This window comes from Pecten maximus, chromosome 9, assembly GCF_902652985.1.
Source record: "Pecten maximus chromosome 9, xPecMax1.1, whole genome shotgun sequence".
NCBI classification, from domain to species: domain Eukaryota; kingdom Metazoa; phylum Mollusca; class Bivalvia; order Pectinida; family Pectinidae; genus Pecten; species Pecten maximus.
This window is the reverse complement of record NC_047023.1, coordinates 8,749,602-8,773,723: the sequence shown is the minus strand read 5'-3', so window position 1 is coordinate 8,773,723 and position 24,122 is coordinate 8,749,602. Positions and strand designations below refer to the sequence as shown.

The window sequence follows — 24,122 nt, the reverse complement described above, 5'->3', positions numbered from 1 at the left end:
ATGCTTCATCGCGGGGGTTCATACAACATCACTGAGGTTGCTAATGTGAATACAAGGAAAATACAATATAATTACTACATTCAATTAATTAATATAATTTCATAATAAAAAGTACAAATAGTCATGAAATACCAAGTACGATAAGCAGCATTCATTTCGTAATCTCAGATATTCGTTTGACAGAACAATCTTTTTAACTTATAGTCTTAGAACCCCTTTCGATGAAAAAAATAAATTGTACTCTTGCACTATATACAATTGTACATTTTACCTATAAAATCAGTTTCAAGCAATTAAGTTGTTTTTTTTAACAATATATAGGAATTGATTGAGAGAATGACTCAGATTTCGGTTACATTTTGGAGGTCAATGACTCAGATATAGGTTACATTTTGGAGGTCAAAGTTAAAATCATGCTCAAGGTCATATCACTAAAAAACACTAACATTCCCGCAATCTTAAATCTAAACACTTTTTTTCCCAGACATTTGTCCATTTTCTTTCTAAGAAATTCAATGGCAGGACCTAGAGTCCCTCAGCGGTGTCTGTAAGTGTGACTGGCTATCTCCGGGTTGATAAAAGGCCCGATTAGTGATGTCAAACCTGCTGTGTACTGGGCTGTCAATAAGTCTGGTCAGTGCTGGCCCTTTAGCGGAGATATCCCATGTCCACTACATGTAATATCCATTTGTTTGAGAACTCTTATGTGTTACCCAAATCATTCCCTCAATTGACAGCCGACCAGACATTATACAGTTTTTATTATGACAGATGTCAAATGTTATATAGACAGTTATCTCCCTTTTTATCTGCAGTGGCTTAATGCCAATAGGCCAGGCTAAAGATCTGGTCCTAAGCCCTAAGGTGGACGATTTGGACGATAGATTGTCCCCCCTCAAAATCTATCATCATACACTGTCAAAATCTATATACTGCCACCGGATCCGCACAAGTCTTTTTTTAGAACAGACTTTTCGGATGTCTAGAATAATTAACACAGATTTACTCCCTGTTTGTGAGAGATTCTCAACACCTTTCCGATATTGATCATGTTACTATAAAATCTCAGAAAGCCAATATACATATATTTATCATTTATGATTTATTTGTAAATATACATTTTGTATACATGTATAATTGACTACAACCTCAGAACACATGGCTCAACTGATCTATTCAAGCATATATCAACTGTTATAGACTAATAATTTATTCCTTTAGAGATTTTTATTATTGTTTTTCTTTCCTTTTGATTTCCTCATTCTGTCTTAGATGTGTTGATAAAATCAGTTAATTGGGGACAATTACTACACAAAGCTTCAACGAATCGCCGATGTCGTTCTAATTCACAACTTTGATGTTATAAATAAATTTATATCACTTTGTAAATCTACTTCATGTTTTATGTAAAATGATTTCATTTCAATTATTTATAACTACATAGGCAGTATTATTGGTCTACAGATTAAAAATTGGGATCAAATCTATATTGCTGCTTAATCATGCACTAGTATAACCATCAAGCTTATATCAAACCAAGATTTAGGGATGCAGATTCAGGGAATATGAATTTTGAGATATGCATGGAGAGACAAACTGTTGAATTTTCTGATTAGCAATAAAACGATTTTAGGAGTGTTATGAGATATGAACAATGCTAGTACGTTCCTCAATCTCTCCGAGGTATATACAGTCCTCCGCCCCCAACCCCACCTGCGTACCACCGACTGAATCAACGATGCGTGTCCAACAGACAGGTACTCAATGTGATCTACAATATCTATTCAATATGATATACCAATAAAAACATTTCTCTAACATGATAATTTAGGAGATTGCTTCGGCAGTTGCTTTTTTTTTTTAGTAGCACTAAGCATTTGCCCCGGTTTGCCACCCATCTGAAGTCATAGCTTGGCCCAGCCACGAGTCTTTATTGCGACTTTATGAGCCGAGATTGGATGGGGCGGGCTTCAGGGACGGAGAAAATCTGAGCCAAATTATGAAGCACTAATGAGGTACATACCTCACCTCCTCAACACGACAGACAATCGGGGGCTATACCTCCATGCATATCACTGGGATCAACGCAGACATTCAGTGCTATCGGAGATGTACATTTTATACAGAAAGGCATTCCCTCCTCAGCTGCGAGGAAATGAGTATTTTAATAAGACGTTGTGTTTATAGTGATTGGCTAGCCATAGGTACAATAACGAACATGTGTCACTCCGGGGAGGCATAGTCCTTAGGTTCGTCCAGTCCAATTATACTTAACTATCATATAAAACATAATTGGTCAAACTAATATAGTCTACAGCATCCGCATCTTATCATTAATACTCTTAAGTAGAGACTATTGACAAGCCCAGGTAACTCTGAAATCTACACTCTATTTCTAAAAAAAAAAAAAAAATTGTAGGTAAACAAAATTTAAATATGATGGAAATACCAACGATTTCATAATTACAGAACTTCATTGATGTAGCTTACAACAATTAAAACACAGAATTTCATTTTGTAGGTCCCCAGCAAAGAAGTATTGACTAGGTGTTAACATTTTAAATTTGGTGATAACAGAGGCCTTGAGTTATACTTCAAATAGAAATTATTGGAAAATCAAAAGCCACCCTTGTGATGTCTAACAAAAACGAAATTTCAGAAATTGAATGTCTGATGGATCACATTTTGAGCTGCAGCTGCAAAATATCTGTGAAAAAAAATGTCCATTACAAGTCAACAAGCATGTGTTGTAATCAGAATTTAATTAGCCTCAAGCACAGATCATATATCTATTTAATCTCCCCTCCATTATGACAAATGAAACTGCAGTCAAAATAAAATTTCACTAAATACATATTTTCCAGATTCACTGACATTTTAATGAGATACGGAGAAGATGTTGAGAAATTGGAGGCCGATTTGGAGGGTGTATATTTTCTATTACCACTGACCCGTGGCTCGTACACTGGTAAAAACATGTACTTACAAATGATCCCTGGTACTGGGCACATTTCAGAAGCTATTTTGTATCTCCAGGGCCTTTTTATCCCTAACACTTTCTCCCTCAACCCCGTCCACAGGGAGCTGGTAAAGCTATCAGGGGAGGGAAGCACGGCTACAAAGCAGTTCTGATCTGTGACGGGATCCCCCAGTGATGTTAATAAATCTCCCCTCATCATCAGAAATAGATCCCCTATGGTCACGGAAAATTAGACTTGCCAGCTACATAAATAATGAGCTTGATTAGACCAATTCTTGTTGTTTCTACATATCATTCCTGTAATATAATTATTTCCTGACGAAAGCTGTTTCACAGAGATGCAGACAAAAAAAATACAAATCTAGGCCATCATAACATGAGTATAGCATTACTATCAATGTTCCAGATGAAAATATGGCAAGAATACCAGGAATAATATCATTTTTATGACAATTTTGGGTGATAGGGTAATATTCCACTAGCTAACTGTCTGCCACTTACAATGTATCCCTCATAGAGTCTACAAAACGAATCTCATGAATTCTACAAAACTTCTAACAAATCTCTTAAAGTACTATAAAAACTCATGAAGTCTACAATTAATACCCGCATAAAGTCTACAAAACTCATAACGAATCTCATTAAGTTTACAAAAATCCTAACAAATCTCATATAGTCTTTATTATAAAACTCCACAATACCCAAAAAAGTCTACAAAACTCATAAGCCCACAAAACTCATGAAGTCTAAACAAAAACCTCATTAAGTCTAAAAACAAACTCATTTAAGTAAAAAAATATTCAAAAAGTCTAAAAACAAATTCATAAAGTCTAAAAAAAACCTCATTATGTCTACAAAACTCAAAAACTCTACCTCATTTTATAGTCCACAAGACTCACGGAGTCTGCAAATCACATAATCTACAAAACTTTAATATTCTAAAAAAAAACTAAATAAGAAGGATCGAAAAAGTACATTTATTTTGTATGTGTAGTTTTTGTTCAGATTGAAGTACTGCAGTTTCTATATATTTTCACTGAACTACCTACTTTATAGAAACATTGGTAATGAAAATTCTCTTTCGATTTCTCAAAGTGTTGAATCCAGCAGATATAAGAAAACTTGGCACTTTCTTCAGGATCTCTATGTGCGGTAGACGATCACTGGACAAGGAAACAACCACTTCAACACTACCGCAGGCTGAATAGGCTGCAGTGCTGCCACCTACATTAAAGGTTAAGTACCTCATGAAAAATGATTCTACATATACAAAAAAAAATCTTAACCATAAAATTCAAAAAAATAATTTATTACACAAGATTTATTTTGAATCATATGGGAATATGTGTTATTTTGGGCGTGTTCTGTAAGCGATATGATGTTTATCTCCGATGGTGTATTCTGCGTGACAGTATGTCACCGATTTATACACCAAATATTTGATAATGTCAATTAAATCAAATAAACTCTAATAAAATTCCTCCATGAAAACGGTAGAATTTCTTGCAGGCTGTGATTATCTTGGATTAGCTGATGTATATCAGGCCTTATCGGAGGTATTCTTAGGCGGTCTTATCACCAATGCTAACATACTTTTAATACCTATCAGGAGATATATGGCTACATTCATATAAAACTCGATTATGAGCAACTCTATCCAGCCACATCGCTACTCAACCTATCTGGTTTCAGCATCTATCAATTGTATATATCCTTAAAACCCATGCATCTCTTCTCTCCTAAATACAGGCTCCCGATAATAACAGTTTAAATGTAAATTAAACCATTTAGCAGTATATATCATTTTGTTGGGGAAATTGGCCACAAAACTTGTGGTTGACAGAAAACAGATAAGTCTTTGTACACATGTAAAAAGTGCAGCGCTGATCTCTTTGTTGATAGTGAGCAAAGAAAGAACGGATAAATACTATCGCTGTCATTTTTATACCGCTGAATCAGGAGAATTCTTCATCAGGTTAACATCAGAGTTATTACGGCCATCGTTTCCTTTAATAAGAAACTGCAAAAGATTTAACGATCATTTCGTGTGTATATCTATTTCATATTACGATTCCATATTCTGATTTGATCTCGTTAATATCACACAACATCATAATGATATTGAGATATATTTTTTTATTACAGTAAATTCTATTCTGTATTTTTATAATCTGTATTCAGCGCTTCTATATCAATCAACATTACAATGATACAGAGGTATCTTTTACTGCAGTGAATTCTGTATTCATGCAAGTAAAATTTTATTATCTGATTTGATATCAAAGGAAATAAGAAATAAGGTTTCTCTGTATATACACAGTATTGGCAGATATAACATAGATATAGATTAATGTTTCCCGACCTGCAGCAGATACAGCCACAAGCTTACAAAGCCGATCATCTTCCCAGGGTTTGTACAAATAGGATTATCCACTTTTTATTGCATTGTGCGATAGTATCAGTTATTAATAGAAGATGCTGCATAGATTGTGGTTGAATGTCTGTTGCTGGGGTAGGTTGGGTCAGAGGTACCGATATCCCAGCTGATCACCATGATTCAGTAATTTCTTATTAAACATTATAGTTCTACATGGCAGAATCAACGTTCCGGTTGAGCGATCCCAGAATCAGAGCGTCTTACCTTAATCTGGAAAAATTTTAAGTTTAGGGAAATTCGGTGATTTAATGCCTTAAATAAAATTGATGAAATCACAGAAATTCCATCTGATCTTGTCAATATTTAAGGTATTATTAACAGATTTATTTCAGTACTACAAAAGGATAATCAACCATGTGTAAACACTGTCATTTTCAAGTGGTTAATTTTTCAACTTAACTATAGCTTTATTATACAGGATCTTGGTGTCCGTGCACCAGTCAGAGCTCTTTATTGCTTCTTTGCAGCCAGATCTTGGCGCCCACAAGTCAGAGCTCTTTATTGCTTCTTTGCAGCCAGATCTTGGCGCCCACAAGTCAGAGCTCTTTATTGCTACTTTGCAGGGAGATCTTGGCGCCCACAAATCAGAGCTCTTTATTGCTTCTTTGCAGCCAGATCTTGGCGCCGACCAGTTAGAGCTCTTTATTGCTTCTATGCAGGCAGATCTTGGCGCCCACAAATCAGAGCTCTTTATTGCTTCTTTGCAGGCAGATCTTGGCGCCCACAAATCAGAGCTCTTTATTGCTTCTTTGCAGGCAGATCTTGGCGCCCACAAATCAGAGCTCTTTATTGCTACTTTGCAGGGAGATCTTGGCACCAACCAGTCTGAGCTCTTCAATGCTTCTTTGCAGGCAGATCTTGGCATCCACCAGTCAAAGTTCTTTACTGGTTCTTTAAAGACAAAACTAGGTGCCCACCGTTGAAAGTTCTTTACTGTTTTTTTATAGAAGGATCTCGTTATGAACTTTCAAAAAAAATTTATTGATTGTGTCTTTGGAAACAGATCTTGGCATCCAGTCGATGTACCATTTAAAGTTCTTTATAACGTTGATCTTTTCTCTTCTTGTCTCTTTATTCCTCTTTTCTTCATTGAACTCTTTACAAACAAAATGGACAACCTGAAGAACCTACACATTAAATTTGAGAACTTTCCTTCAAGTACTTCTCAAAATATAACTGTCAAAAGTCCAAGATGGCTGTCTGGTGGCCATTTTGTTTTCCTGATCAGACTAAAAATTGACTAAGCAGAACCTCATCAAGTTTAAGCAAAAAATTGGCAGTACTTCTCAAGAAACAACAATTAACAAGGATTGTTTACGGATGAGTCAATGATGCAGGATGGGCGATTTGAACAACAAGCCCACCATGCATCTGAAGATGAGAGGCTAAATATTTGGCAAACATTTTCTCCTCCAAGAACAAATCTTGAAAAAAATTCACAGCTGAACTATTGCTTGGTAGAGAATTTTTTGTTCCTTTTATGAATTAAAATTCTTTTGAATATCTCCTTTGACCTGACAAATAATTCAATATAATCGTGGCATATCTTAGTACACTGTTCCAAGGATTTTTTTTACAGAATCCTCTGAAGCAGCACTACGGATTAAATCAAAAGCTTATGAGTATAAACTCGTGACGGAAAAGGTCTAATATGATGACATAAGAACACACAATTGCAGGGACTACAGACCACTGCTGGAGTCAGATAGGTTGCCCACTTGGCTAAAATACACAATTGCAATAAATTTGTTGTGGAAAATATAGACACATTATTCAGCATTTGAGCCGTGAGCGAGTCAGTGCTGTCATGCTCGGTAACAGTCTGTGGGTAATATCGTATTTTATCAATGTGATGACCAGGCCGCGACCCAACGGGTCTCCCTTACCAGCTATTAGATTATATGATCATACTAGGTCCCCCAGTATGAAAGTCTAGCATTGAGATTTAATACCGGCCAAATTGACCACCACAGTTCGTGTCATTCATCAACAGGTAAGACTATAGTATGGAGATTTAATATGGGTAAAATTGACCACCAGAGTTTGTGACATAAATCTTTGTGTTAACGCCTCTAGATGGACAATCTCCTGAACTCCGTCTATACGACTCCCGTATGTCCCAGTAAGGTCAGGGGCATCACTTTCATCTGTCGATCAGGTCAGGGACGTCGCCTACATCGGCCACAAGACAACCCTCCTGATATATATCTATATAGGACAATACTGTAGAGAAATGTAATATCCACAGAAGGAATATAATACTATGTCATAAGTTTTCCAATGTAATTTAATTAATTCATATATCAAGCACAAGGCTTTCAAATTGATCTAGCTTGATGCTTTCAAGTGTGCTTTCCAAAACATGAAGAAATCTCAGAAAGTAGGGTTTTTTTAAATCTTAATTTGTGCGTAAATAATATATACCTGTTAATGTTAGATGAAATCCTAACATCTCCAACAGTATGGTCTGCCGGACAAGATAAAAAATTTGGCATATATCTGACCTTTGACATACAGGTAATGGTCATTTGACCTAGTTACAGCACATTTTGACTACTAATACATCAGAGGGGCCCCAAAATATGTCTCTCCTTAAACCTTAACTTACCCTGACTGTTATTTTGATACTGAATTACTACTTACATGCTCTAGATATTTAACATAATGTAAAACTATGGTAAACTAAATTGATTGCGGTACATTTAAAAGTTGTCAAGTATGACCTTTGACCCCTTCACTCTGAATGATGACCACACAAAATTAAATCTCACATCTACATGTCAGCGTATCCTCATGAAGAAGGTTGGCATTTGTAAGGTCTAAAGACTTTTGAAAATATATTCCCAGTTCTATTTATAGTAACAGTGACCTTGACTTTGACCTCCAGAACCTAAACCCCTTTGGTCATCTGCATTTCACAGTGAATTGCACCATGTGAAATGTCAAAAAGTTTGAACGTCCATATTCGGAGATAATCGACAGACACAACAGTGCTACGGACAGACAACTCTGGGATTACTATAGTTAAAGGTATGCACTTAACATTCCATGAAGGGCCCTAATAAACATCTTTTGTGACTGACAAATGATCACTGTGTCAATTAAAGAAAAAACAACTTTCTTTAAACATTTGAACTTACTTTGTTCTTTGACCTTAGAGTCAAGGTTACAATGATTGATTAAATTTTCTACCACAATACCCCGTGTTATTCAACTCTCAGACCATCAGTTAATCATTACAGCTGTTGATTAACAATCTGTTTATACCACACGTGGTATAAACTCTGTACGCATTTCGATTGGCTAACACGGTGAACTTTGACCCAAGCTGCAATTGTTATTGACATCATCAATAATCTAATGACGTCACATCACCGGGTCCCGGACGTCACCGGTACACTTCATTTGCATACGCGAAATTATTCTTGGCCACGTTTCCCTTTGATTCAAGCCGATATTATTGTGGTAGAAACAGGTCACACGACTCGAAATTGTTGGATATGGAATTTATTTCACACTCGTAAGTTATTTTTTAAAAGTTGCAAAAAACACTCGCTAAAGCTCGTGTCTTTTGTAACTTTTAAAAAATAACTTACTCATGTGAAATAAATTCCATATCCAACAACCACTCGTTGTGTAACCTCTATATAATGCACAGCTTTAAGGGTATATCAAAATATATACAGATGGAAATTTATGGTTCACAGATAATATTTTCAAAGGAAGAAACAGAAGCATCACCAGAATCACAGGAACAAAGACACAAACTCAAATTCCATGTATATCTTGTTTGTTTGTTACAGCCAGGGTCATTTTGAGGCGGGGTCACATTGTAGTAGTTGGTGACTACCTCACCAAACAACATACAGGAGGCCTGTCGCATGCCGTACAGAGCAATTAGGGTAAAGCGTCTTGCCCAAGGCAACAACAACACCCTGGTCTGTTTCTCAGCTTCCCTAGAAACACAAACTGACACGGGTAGGGAGTGTCGAAACACACGCCGGGGATTTTCACCCGAGGTTATGAGGCTGGCGCTTTAACTGACTAATGAGCTACTCCGTCCCCCTACCACATGCATATAAGTCCATATATGGTCATGTCAGTGTTAATATATAAAGTATTTATATATAAAGGACATTATTATGATGTTCTGTTAGATGATAGACATAACGGCAACATTGGGACAAAAACACGATGAAAGTCAGAAAAAAATTATTATCAATAAATATTTAATAACAGATGAAATTTCTACAGTTACACTTTTCCATATCATAAACGAACTGTTATCAACATTTATTATGGTATGGTCTGTATTTAAACCCTAATATATCATATTACCTATTTATTGCTTATATATATAATGATACAAATATTTGTCTGATAATATCGTCTAGGGAACAGGTACGTACAGCTATAAAGGAATTAATATGGCCATCCAATTTCTGTCATCATATATATATATATAATGAGATTTAAACAGCAACTCACAAATTTATATCCAGCTACAGAAAATTAAACATATTCATCGATAACATCGCTTTTATATTGCATATTGGAGAAGGTTGGCAGAGCTGAATGTCACTATGAACACGGATAGAGACTATTCAATATTAATATATCGTCAGCCAGACCTCTCAATTCATCACATAGCATATTATCACCCACGCTATCTATGATACTCCAGACGAAATATCTCGCATCTGACATCGCTAAAAGAAGGTGCTGCTTCCCCTGCGTATCATAATTAATGTTCCTGATACGATCTCAATACAGCGACATAAAATAAATTTTCTCTTTAATAAGAAAGAAGCAGCTTTAATGTAAGTAAAAATGATACTGAGTTATCATTGCAATAGGTAATGTGATAAGTTACATTCACACTTTGAAGTCATTTCTCATGATAATGCTATCTGCTCTATCATAAATTTGTGTTCATTAAAAATAAACTGCAAATGGGAAAAAAAGTAATATCATATAAATAGATATTGGTATTAAACTGTTAGGTGGAGCGAGCTCTCTATTCTATGTTCAAAAGTACAGTAACTTGTAAAATGACTTTATACGGTTGGAACAGAGAGAATTTTAACTGAACAAGTCCAGAGTCAACTTTATAAGGTTCGTAGGGAGAGAATTTCCAAAAGTGAAAAAGCCCACAGTCAACTTCATATTGTTTGTAGGGAGAGAATTTCCCAAAGTGAAAAAGCCCATGGCTAACTTTTAGTGGTTCGTAGAAGAACTCCCAGAGTGAACAAGTTGACGGCCATTTTTAAAGGGTTGGTAGGGAGAGAATTTCCCAGAGTGAACAAGTTGACGGCCATTTTTAAAGGGTTGGTAGGGAGAGAATTTCCCAGAGTGAACAAGCTGAAGGCCAACTTCATAGGGTATAAAGGAGATAATTCTGCATTGAACAAGCCTATGGCTAACTTTATAGACTTGGTAAGGAGAAAATTTCCCAAAGTGAACAAGCACACAGCCAACTTTATAGGGCTGGTAAGGGAGAGAAATCTCAATTTCCCAAAGTATCATGCTGATGGCCGACTTTATAATTTCCTGGAGTGATCAAGTTGACATCCAAATGAACAGGGTTGGTAAAGCGTATATATTCCTGCTTCCCAAAAAACTTCAAATATATTCTTTTACATTTTTGTTTTTGTTCAGAATTTTCTGTAAATATGTCCTGTATTATTAAGACAGTAAGTAAAGAAGGTTGTCGGATCATTTTGTGAGAAAAAAAAAGTGCTAAATGGTTGATATTTCAGTGCATAATCAAAATCTATTTATAAATTACCAAAACATGTTTCCATTAATTTCCGTATCATTTTAACATAAAATTTTGTTACTGATGTTTATTATACGAATTCATCATAATCTACTCGACCCTTCGGAACAGTATAGAATCAATGTACAATGTAAGGGACACAAGTAAGTTTGGTCTGATGAATTCCAGACCAGAGCAGGATTCTGCAGATGAAATAAAACTGTCATTAGCATTAATGTTTATGTTCAATACCCGACAGATTATTTCAAAATATGAATGCATGAATATTTGGTTGCAATTTTTGCCGAGATAAATAGGAATTTCTGACACCCATCACCCTAGGGCTACTGCTGGGAGACCTATGGCAATTTCATGCTTCAATGATATACAGTTCGCATTATTTGGAGTTCCACATTTTTGACATTACCATACACCAAAACACAGCTGAAAGTGAATCAAATTACTCTCCGTAATGGATGGATGTGTTGCAATGTTAGGACACGACGGAGATGTATTTTGTCAATGTAAAGCCTTTTTATTCTTATGTTTGCAACTAGATTCTAATAAAACAAAAACTCCAAGTTTCGTTTTGCAAGGTTAGCGTCGCGGATCACCGACTCTTTGTCGTGAGTTGTGTTTTTTTGGTCCCCCGCTGTTTGCCAGTTGCTAATGAAGGCGGACATTTTTATTCTAGTTTTATTATCTATGTTGATGTCTTATATCAAAAAACCTCATCACCCTGATCAACTTTCCTCAGTACAGAAGGTGGAGAGATCCCCCCCTCCCTCCCCATGTGTGTTAAATGAGAACTCCACCTTGGAATGGCAGAGACATCAGATTTAGCCGATAAAAAAAAAATACAACTAATACATACCATAGAAATGTAACTCTACTCTGTGTTTCTCCTCTTAATCCTGTACTTTCCCACAAAGATATTCTAGCATATAAAATCTAATGCTTGTCCTGGGCTACTTTATGACAACACTGAATAATATCATTTGGGTACGATGTACTTTCTGTAAACGGTAATGTAGAGAATTAAAACAGGACATCGCTATATAGAAATCTCTCAATATGAACAGTTTCTTCTGTTTTTCACCAAATGGAAATGATGGCTACAGACAATTGCTATATAGAAATCTCTAATTATAAGTATGAACAGTTTTTTCTGTTTGTCACCAAATGTAAATGACGGCTATACAGGCAATTGCTATATAGAAATCTCTCAACATGAACAGTTTCCAGTGTTTGTCACCAATGGAAAATATAGCCAACGGGAACATGATTTTGTTCTTTCTTGAGAAAATAACTGTTCGTATTCAAGCTTATTCATGAAGCAACATATCCTGTTGAAATAAGAAATCTTAACCTTAAGATATAACATGCAGTTTTGAGAACATGGTAGTCAGCCATTGTCAATGTAACATGTTCCTTGGTTCCTTCCTTTGTGGTTTAAATCATTTCATGTCGTAATGTGACATCCACTGTATGCTGTTAACCATTTCATCCAATAAAAGGGAAAATTTAACAATGTAGTCGAAGTTTCAAGCCTCCCTTTAAACATCTTACATAGACTTCTGAAAATTTTATCAAATTAGTGAAAAAAAGTATTTATTTGTCAGAAAGGAAAAATTTTCCAATCTACATCATATACATAAGAAACACTTCATGTACAGTTTTGGGGCCGCGGTGGCCGAGTGGATAAGGTGTCCCGACACTTTATCACTAGCCCTCCACCTCTAGGTTGCAAGTTCAAAACCTATGTGGGGCAGTTGCCAGGTACTGACCATAGGCCAGTGGTTTTTCTCTGGGTATTCCGGCTTTCCTCCAACTCCAAACCTGGCACATCCTTAAATGACCCTGGCTGTTAATAGTATGTTAACAAAAACTAACTAAATTAACCAAATTGTACAGTAAGTAGTTACCTGCGGATATAAAGACGCCCCCTGTAGGAAACATGAGAACATCTTCTACCGGATGACCGTGATCCACCGTCAGTACACTCTCCCCGATACGGCTGTCATACATCTTCACCTTGTGGTCATAGGAACCTGGCAAAATAAATCAAACCTTATAAAATAACAAACATAAAATGATATGTTAAGCAGAAGACTGACAGGTCAGAAAGGGCCCCACAATGTTTGTGCCTCTAAACTTGAGCTTAGCCCTATAGCCCTATACAGCTATAGTGTTAAATAGCAATTGGCACTACATAACTCAAGATTTGTGCATATTATAACTTCATTTTCTATTTATAGTTCAGTGACCTTGACCTTTGACCTTAAGCCTGAAAAGCAAGTGGTTTGATCCTTTGATGAAGCAATGGATCAAGTCTGGGTGAAGTTACCCTTACAAAAACCAAGATATTGCCAATAAAACAAATTTCTTTTTATAGTAACAGTGATCTTGACCTTTAACATGCAAGCCTGAAAAGCTATCTAAAGCAAGCACTCGATTTGAATAAGCATTTGATAAAGTCTGCCTGCAATCAACCCAGTTGAATTCATAATATTGTGCATAAACTGATTTTCTATTTATAGTAACAGTGACCTTGATCTTAGACTTATTAGGCCTAAAAAATTGTCCCAAGCAGGCACTTTATATGAGAATGCACTGGATGAAATCCGAGTGTAATCTGCTAAACAGAACTCAAGATAATGTCCAGAAACCAAAATAGGGATGGATGGATAGACAGATAAATTGACAGATAAAAATTCAGGTATTATATTAAATTTTAAGTATTAATCATAAATTTCATTTTTTTTTTAAATGTAACAATCACAAATTAACTAACCCATAAAAAGCATACAAATTAATCAAAAGACTAATTCCGCATTAGTGACACACTTTCAATGGCCTTGATATTTGACCTTTCACATGTGCAGTAAGACTTGCTCCTTTTCTTGTTAAGTGGCGTCAATCAGATACAAATATAAAATCTACCAACCTTCCATCATTTTTAAAGTTTATGACCTGATATCTTGAAAACGTGTCAAGATTGGAAGTGTAGAAAGAATATGAATGCCGATCATGAGAGTGTGACACCAAGGTCGGGCTAGTTACTTATCTGTCTATATAACACTGGAGGACCACCTACAACACCTGGTCATACAGAGCTGTAATCGGCAGTAATCAGCATTTCACCACAGCAACACTTACATCATAACATCTTCTCAGGGTATCAGAAGATTAAACCGGGTAATAATATCCTCAATTCTATATCGTAGTTATATGCTAACTTAGACATTATACTTCGGATTTTGTTTAAGGTTATATGCTACCTTACACATTATAACTGTGATTTATTTCAAGGTTATGCTACCTTACACATTATACCTGTGATATATCTTAAGGTTATATGCTACCTTACACATTATACCTGTGATATATCTTAAGGATATATGCTACCTTACACCTTACATATGTAATTTATTTCAAGGTTATATGCTACCTTACACATTATACCTGTGATATATCTTAAGGTTATATGCTACCTTACCCATTATACCTGTAATTTATCTTAAGGCTGTATGCTACCTTACACATTATACCAGTGGTTTGTATCAAGGTAAACACTTATGATTTCTTTCAATCTAATAAATTATCATGCAAATATAATATGCTATTTAGCTTAGATATTGTGACTATGATTTAAGTTGCGTAGTTATCACACATAATTTTTACAATATCCTTATATTGCTGCTATGATATAACAACATTTAATGACAATATAACTTTGAAAGTGACATTTAACCTTTGAGAGTTATATTTTACCTATGAAGAAGAGGTTTTACTATGAGGAGTAGGATGTACATGTGAGGGAATGTTTTACATGTGAGAGAATGTTTTACATGTGAGGGAATGTTTTACCTGTAAGGGAATGTTTTACCTGTGAGGGATTGTTTTACCTGTGAGGGACTGTTTTACATGTGAGGGAATGTTTTACATGTGAGGGAATGTTTTACCTGTGAGGGAATGTTTTACCTGTAAGGGAATGTTTTACATGTGAGGGAATGTTTTACATGTGAGGGAATGTTTTACCTGTGAGGGAATGTTTTACCTGTGAGGGAATGTTTTACATGTGAGGGAATGTTTTACCATGTGAGGGAATGTTTTACATGTGAGGGAATGTTTTACCTGTGAGGGAATGTTTTACCTGTGAGGGAATGTTTTACCTGTGAGGAAATGTTTTACATGTGAGGGAATGTTTTACCATGTGAGGGAATGTTTTACCATGTGAGGGGATGTTTTACATGTGAGGGAATGTTTTACCTGTGAGGGAATGTTTTACATGTGAGGGAATGTTTTACCTGTGAGGGAATGTTTTACCATGTGAGGGAATGTTTTACCATGTGAGGGAATGTTTTACATGTGAGGGAATGTTTTACCTGTGAGGGAATGTTTTACATGTGAGGGAATGTTTTACCTGTGAGGGAATGTTTTACATGTGAGGGAATGTTTTACCTGTGAGGGAATGTTTTACCTTGTGAGGGAATGTTTTACCTTGTGAGGGAATGTTTTACCTGTGAGGGAATGTTTTACATGTGAGGGAATGTTTTACCTGTGAGGGAATGTTTCACATGTGAGGGAATGTTTTACATGTGAGGGAATGTTTTACATGTGAGGGAATGTTTTACCTTGTGAGGGAATGTTTTACCTTGTGAGGGGATGTTTTACATGTGAGGGAATGTTTTACCTGTGAGGGAATGTTTTACATGTGAGGGAATGTTTTACCTGTGAGGGAATGTTTTACATGTGAGGGAATGTTTTACCTGTGCGGGAATGTTTTACCTGTGAGGAGATGTTTTACCTGTGAGGGAATGTTTTACCTGTGAGGAAATGTTTTACATGTGAGGGAATGTTTTACCTGTGAGGAAATGTTTTACATGTGAGGGAATGTTTTACCTGTGCGGGAATGTTTTACCTGTGAGGAGATGTTTTACCTGTGAGGGAATGTTTTACCTGTGAGGAAATGTTTTACATGTGAGGGAATGTTTTACCTGTGAGGAAATGTTTTACCTGTGAGGGAATGTTTTACCTGTGAGGGAATGTTTTACATGTGAGGGGATGTTTTACCTGTGAGGGAATGTTTTACCTGTGAGGGAATGTTTTACCTGTGAGGTAATGTTTTACATGTGAGGGAATATTTTACCTGTGAGGGAATGTTTTACCATGTGCGGGAATGTTTTACCTGTGAGGAAATATTTTACTTGTGAGGGAATGTTTTCCATGTTAGAGAATGTTTTACCTGTGAGGGAATGTTTTACCTGTGAGGGAATGTTTTACCTGTGAGGGAATGTTTTACATGTGAGGGAATGTTTTACCTGTGCGGGAATGTTTTACCTGTGAGGAGATGTTTTACCTGTGAGGGAATGTTTTACCTGTGAGGAAATGTTTTACATGTGAGGGAATGTTTTACCTGTGAGGAAATGTTTTACCTGTGAGGGAATGTTTTACCATGTGAGGGGATGTTTTACCTGTGAGGGAATGTTTTACATGTGAGGGGATGTTTTACCTGTGAGGGAATGTTTTACCTGTGAGGGAATGTTTTACCTGTGAGGGAATGTTTTACCTGTGAGGTAATGTTTTACATGTGAGGGAATATTTTACCTGTGAGGGAATGTTTTACCATGTGCGGGAATGTTTTACCTGTGAGGAAATATTTTACTTGTGAGGGAATGTTTTCCATGTTAGAGAATGTTTTACCTGTGAGGGAATGTTTTACCTGTGAGGGAATGTTTTATCTGTGAGGGAATGTTTTATCTGTGAGGGAATGTTTTACCTGTGAGGGAATGTTTTACATGTGAGGGAATGTTTTACCTGTGAAGGAATGTTTTACCTGTGAGGGAATGTTTTATCTGTGAGGGAATGTTTTACCTGTGAGGGAATGTTTTACATGTGAGGGAATGTTTTACCATGTGAGGGAATGTTTTACCTGTGAGGAAATGTTTTACCTGTGAGGGAATGTTTTACCATGTGCGGAAATGTTTTACCTGTGAGGAAATATTTTACCTGCGAGGGAATGTTTTACCAGTGAGGGAATGTTTTACCTGTGAGGGAATGTTTTACCTGTGAGGGAATGTTTTACCATGTGAGGGAATGTTTTACCATGTGAGGGAATGTTTTACCTGTGAGGGAATATTTTACCTGTGAGGGAATGTTTTACCATGTGAGGGAATATTTTACCTGTGAGGGAATGTTTTACCTGTGAGGGAATATTTTACCTGTGAGGGAATGTTTTACCATGTGAGGGAATGTTTTACCATGTGAGGGAATATTTTACCTGTGAGGGAATGTTTTACCATGTGAGGGAATGTTTTACCATGTGAGGGAATGTTTTACCTGTGAGGGAATGTTTTACCTGTGAGGGAATGTTTTACCTGTGAGGGAATGTTTTACATGTGAGGGAATGTTTTACCTGTGAGGGAATGTTTTACCATGTGAGGGAATGTTTTACCATGTGAGGGGATGTTTTACATGTGAGGGAATGTTTTACCTGTGAGGGAATGTTTTACATGTGAGGGAATGTTTTACCTGTGAGAAGAATATCATTGCTGGAGAGACTGGGAACACCACATCGTACATAGTCCTGCAATTTCAAACAAATCAATAAATTAATCTAAAAATAATAATGACAGCTATTGCCTAAAATTTCAATTTTTTTTAGCCAGAAAGCATTACTGGAGTTAACAAAAGGGAGTCTATGAATGGTTTTGGTCATTTTGGCCCCAAGTTAAAAAAAATCCATGGCTTAGGTTTTTTTAAAACTTCAATTTAAGATTGTGCAACACAGTTCTTCCAAACTTAAACAAAAGTACCGTAATTTAGTTATGTATTGAGGTAACCATGGTTGCCAAAGTAAAATTTCAATACTGGCTATGTCATATTGGTCCCCTTTTCACTGAAATGGAGAGTATCGTGTTGGAACATCCATGGCTAGTGAAGTTGATTTATCAAATCTTGGAGCCTGGTCAAATTATCTCATTTCAGGTATGGTGAAAGACAGATATAGGTAAACATGTATATAACTCAATTAAATAAATCTTTAAATTATTGAAAACTGAAATTAAAATTTCTAACTGAATTATGACAATGGTAACAAAACACAACAGGGGGTTATAACTCTTCAACCAGTGACAATTGGAGTTAAAGTGAGTTTTTCAGAAAAATTGATTAAAATATAGACTAGAGTGCTATAGTATTGTCTGAAATGTTTACTCTGCAGATTAAAGCGAGACATTTCCATAAAGATAATGCACTTTGATGAGATATGCTGTATTGTACAACCCCGGTAAATACAAGCCACAATACCGCTCCGCTAGAGAGAATTTCTCTTAAGCTTGATCAGCACGTTGAGTATAAAACTAATGATCCAGAGGTTCTGGGTTTGATCTCCAGCAGAGGCAGTGATTTTGATTTAATTAATGATGGACTCTGTTACACTACTTTTCTGGTTTGGTTTGGTTTGTTTTGTTTAAGGACCTATTAACAGCCAGGGTCATTTAAGGACGTGCCAGGTTTTGGAGGTGGAGGAAAGCCGGAATACCCAGAGAAAAATCACCGGCCTACGGTCAGTACACTATATTACTAATCACAAAAAGTTATTTTCATCAAGAGTTGTCTCCCTTCAAAATGGGTAAATCATCATAATGGATTCTTCTTCATACCATGACATCAGGTTTTTTTTTACTAATTACCTCCCATAACACACAACATAATGGAACTCTTTTCTGAAGGAGGTGTAGAAGCACTGTATAATATACAGTAAATCGGAAGCTAAATAGTTTTTGTCCTTCTTGACAGTTTTATTCACAAGAGAAAAACAAAACACACGTATATAACACAAACCATCTACAGACTCGATATAATGCTTGTTTTACAAATGCTTGCCCTGATAATTCATTTGACTGTAAAGAATTATTTATTATTCCAAAACTATTCTTACAGAAACATTGATTCATTTTACCATATGTTCAAACGATCTAATTAAACGATAATGTATTGATAAAACACCTGGACTTATGGCAAATGTAAAATAAGGCAATGTTGATGTTGAAAGATGGAATATAAAACAGAGCTGGAAAAAGGGTGACCTATTGATAGACATAGCATATTAGCGTGTGTAATACAGGTGATGGATGGACGGAAGCCGATATATGACCATACATTCAGTTTCATTTTCGCCCAGCCATTAATCAACGGCCAGAAATGTGTGGGGAATTCTGACTTGTGATTGGCACTGACACCGAGGCAATTACAATCACAAATTACAGAGGGAAATCAACAAAAGATCATTTACAAATATTTAAACAGGGCATGGCTGTATATTTGATGGGAACTGTATACCGGGGTTATAAAAAAGGCAAAGCAATCAGTGCAGTACCGCCACAAAGGCCATCTCTCTTTGGACTCCCTTTAGTCCAACACCAAGATGTCAGAGCCACTCTGATTGGCTAATGACAATCTGATTAGCTAATCACAATGTCCATTATGTACTTTTCAAATTATTTGGATAGATTTGGATGGATGTAATTTATTGAACTTCAAATAAGAATAAAGAACATTTTGCTATCTACATCAGGCAGAAAATTACACTTGAAGAAATTTAAGTTAAAATTTTTTAAAATATATATATATATATGCTATTTCTTTTTATAATGCTGTAAAGTTCACACAAAATAATCTAAATTGAGTATACAATTACTGGCAAGGGCTGTACGTGAAATTGTCAATTAAGATTCAGGATTCATGAAACCAACTTAATGGTATAGAGAATCCAACATATATCCATAATATATACCGTTTATTCACAGCAGTAAGGTGCAGTTATTGCACAAGGGAAGGAACAACATGGTGTTTATGGAATTATATCTCGGATTAACGTGGTCGTAATAGACAAACACGAAATAGCTTCATTTCTGTCTATATATATATCTGCAATAGATAATTATGAATTGTTCAACACTAATGATGATAGGCTGATTAGCGCCATATTAGATTTCCAATCACTGCGCTATATCAAACATAAACAGCCTTTTTTTTGATAAAATCCACAATTCGTCTCCACTGCCCATGTTTGGCACCTTTCAAAGTACAAATTATCTGTGTTATGGCTGAAATATTTACGAGCTTTTCTATCTTTTATATTTTTGTATGTAGTTTGAGAGATGAATGCAATCGGAATGATGGCAAAAAAAATAATTACAGCAAAATACCACACAAAGTTTTAGGACAGTATTTCTGTCCAATAAAAAACCTGTAGATGGTGGAGACTCCATGTCAAATTGACTATTAGAACCGCTATTTCCTTTGCTCTGCCTATAAAATACAAAGTGATAACAGAAATGATTACAAACTCATACCAAACAGCCTATGCCATTTTTCAAGGGATCTATTAATAAAAATGGAGAGTTTTGTTGGGCAGACAGACATGTATACATACAAGATGGGAAGGTTTCCTTTGGTAATTCCCAACCTATCAGAGCCAATTCAACAGCCAGTCCACAAAATACCTAACTACAACTCTGATTAGATATTGTGTGAGAGTGTCTGACTAGACCGGCCAAATGTCTGACCAATTGATAGTATCTGTAAACATTAGTTACAATTAGTTGGAGCCACAAGGGTAGGTAGCCTCTGGAGGAGTCTGATCAAGCCTCTGGAGGAGTCTGATCAAGCCTCTGAAGGAGCCTGATCGCCACACCATTAATCTGGACTAATGTTTTACCCAAAGGAAATTATTGGTATTCCCAATCAAAAGGTTCTCATCTAAAATACCTTCTGACACCGTTTTACCGTCCTCATCTAAAACGCCTTCGGACACAATTTTACCAACAGGAAATTCTTGCATTCCCAATAAAAAGGTCACCATCTGAAACGCCTACTGACACTGTTTTACCCAAAAGAAATTATTGGTATTCCCAATAAAAAGGTTCTCATCTTAAATGCCTACTGACCTGTTTTACCCACAGGAAATTATTGGTATTCCCAATCAAATGGTCGCCATCTAAAACACGTACTGACAAAGTTGTTTCACTCGGAATCTCTCAGCAGAACTCTTTATTAAAATTTATTCTAATTTACACAGACATACATAGACTTTTACCTGATCAGTGATTCTCGAACAAAGGGATACATTCGTTTACATTTTCACTGTGTGATATTTCAAATAACTTTTTTGTTTACTGTGATGAAGAATTTATCTGCTAGGATTTTCGGTTGTTTAATCATACCCTTAAATTTAAAGTAAATACTGGTCATTACAGGAGTAAGAATTTTCAAAATAACACACAAACATTTTCTGAAAAGTTAAGCATATGAATTTTTATTGAATTTGGTTTTGCTTTTAATTTTACCAGGTAATATAATTCAATTGTTTTGTTTCATCTTTAATATTATTTTTGTTTTTTGTTTTGTTTTTTTTTCTCTTTGTTTTTTGCTTTTTATTTCTTTTCAATATGTTTTGATGATTGTCTCCATGGAAACAATGGAGTCGGACCAAATTAAGTCGATCATAACGTTCCTATAGTAGCGTGATCCACAAAGCCTTGACAAATAGAAGTGCCTTCACCAGACAGACCGATGATTACAGTCATATACAACAATGATGGCAGGATGAGATATAAACTAGTAGGTATTATCTATTATAATGTCATCGGGTATAGAGGATAAAGGTTGCTTGACCTCTAATGACCTTGTGATGGAATATCGCAGACATTAGACTGTCCACATAAAGTTTGAAATACATATATAAGCACCATTCCTTTACACTTCTACGTCTCTGTTTCCATCAGTTCCAGGCTAGGATTAATGCAGGTTTAATGCTAGTTGTGTACATGTATTGTACATATTGAACAACATGAAATTTCAAAGGTACTTTGCGTTTCCTGGTATTCGGACAATTCTGTGCTACTAACTCATCATGGCTGCCCCACAAAGTATTCTAGCATATTTCAATTTAATTTGCTAAATTTATTTTGGTGGCTCTAAATCAACCACAAACCAAGGAATGTTTACACAAATTGGACATTCATGTTATACAGTAGAGAAATATATTCTTAGAAATGACAAGCTTGATATGAATTGATAAAACAACTGATCCATTTGAAGTCCATAAGTATTATTTTATTCTTACATTTGCCCGGAAATGTCTACAACTTACACTGGACAACAAAACTTATCTGTGACACTGATCAACAATATTATATTCCTTACTTCATTAGATTCAAACACAGTGAAGACCTGAATACTAACAGACGTCCCGGTAACTATACAAGTATTAGCCTCCCACTAATCATCAGGTATACAAGTAGCCCCATTAAACAGGACCACTTCGTTACATTAGAATATGTAAAGTGTTTAAGAGACATTCTGAAGCGATTTCACGAAAGACATTGACCGTTGCTCAAGAGCTGGTACTCAATACAAAGGAAACCAGGTTGTTTTTACCTGCAACGGCTCATCCTCCTAATAGCTGATTTAAAGTAGCCTGTACGGATACAATCACGTGGACCACATGCATGGCCGCCGAACAAAATCTCGCAAAGTCATAGAACATTGTACAAATATACTTTAATTTCTAAAATATGTTCATAAATAAAAAGTGTTAGACTAGCCATCAGCTTATACATTTTTTTAAGAATTGCCAAACAAAATTCTAATACTGGCTTATCGCCCCCTGGTTTAAAAGACTGGCTTATCTCCCCCTGGTTTGAAAGACTGGCTTATCTCCCCCTGGTTTGAAAGACTGGCTTATCTCCCCCTGGTTTGAAATACAGGCTTATCTCCCCCTGGTTTGAAGTACTGGCTTATCTTCCCCTTGCTTGAACCTAGCATCAGGTATATCATAGAGACTAAAATCAATAAGATAAATTTTATCTATAATTTTAGTATCCTAGAGACAGGGGGCCAGTCTAAAAGAGTGTCAGGAAATCAGTAATATGAATTTACTAGTTCAGAACTGGAACTACAAAAACTTCGTAACTAGATGAAGTTTGAGTTTGTGCTGTAATCATCATTATGTATAATTAAGGAGGGCTTAAAGGCAAGTTCATCAGGAAGATTTCTAACTCCACAGCCTCTCTGACACCAGTGATATACATAGTTGGTATGTCAGACAGTAAATTTTGACCCAAAAACATATACTTTTGCCACAAATAAATGACTTTTCAGTGTAGTAATTTTCTGTCAACAGTAAATCCTGCCCTAACTCCAATGAATGCATGTATAGAAACTAATCATGTTTTGAATACAGAGGAGTCCTAACACACATATTTAAACAACAATAGATCATGTGTCTGCCAGACCTGTAACAATGACAACCAACCCATTGTACTTCAATATCATTTAGTGTGTCCCAACATCACCATTGCTTCCTGCTTTATAAGTCGGTTCCACAACATAAATTACCTCCCCTGAATAGTTTAAGGCTACAGCGTCTCTGAGGAGGGGGGATACTGGGAGTCTGGCAGGGATGGTAGAGGACTGGATGTCTGAGATCCCAAACTCAGTACCTGATTTATAATGTTGTACAATTGTAAATCAGACGTTATTATTACTTGTTTTGATTGTCGTTATTTTTTTTGTGATGTTCTACATGGCTTACTGGCAATTAAAGACAATAAGGACAGAACAATACAAAAAAAAAATGTTCACAAAAATATAAATATCAAACTCACGCTAAAAAGTTTAAAAGTTGAATTTATAAGGTTGGAATAAATGCTGATACCAAACAATGTTGCAAAATATTTTAGTTTATATGGTAAAGGTCCATCCCATGTAAATAATCAGAGATACATGTTTATAAATGTCACAGGAATGGTTATCTAATATAGTTTTCAGGAGTGAAAGGTCAAAATTGACTACAAATCTGTTTAAAATCAGAGTGTTTAATCATAAAGAGTCAGACAGTGAAAGGTTGATCACAGACATGGTTGATCTTAGCTTCC

The 24,122-nt window shown here is 35.9% G+C and overlaps 1 protein-coding gene across 2 annotated transcripts in view; it reads right to left on the bottom strand.

The window, feature by feature from the left end:
* LOC117334625 (U3 small nucleolar RNA-associated protein 15 homolog) overlaps positions 1 to 24,122 on the bottom strand; it is a 105,452-nt gene that overhangs the window by 33,822 nt on the left and 47,508 nt on the right. For both annotated transcript variants that reach the window (XM_033894339.1, XM_033894338.1), the window contains 2 exons: positions 17,710 to 17,764; positions 13,101 to 13,226 (listed from right to left, as the gene is read on the bottom strand). In XM_033894339.1, the coding sequence (XP_033750230.1) occupies positions 13,101 to 13,226; positions 17,710 to 17,764 (181 nt within the window). The remainder of the gene's footprint in view (positions 1 to 13,100; positions 13,227 to 17,709; positions 17,765 to 24,122) is intronic.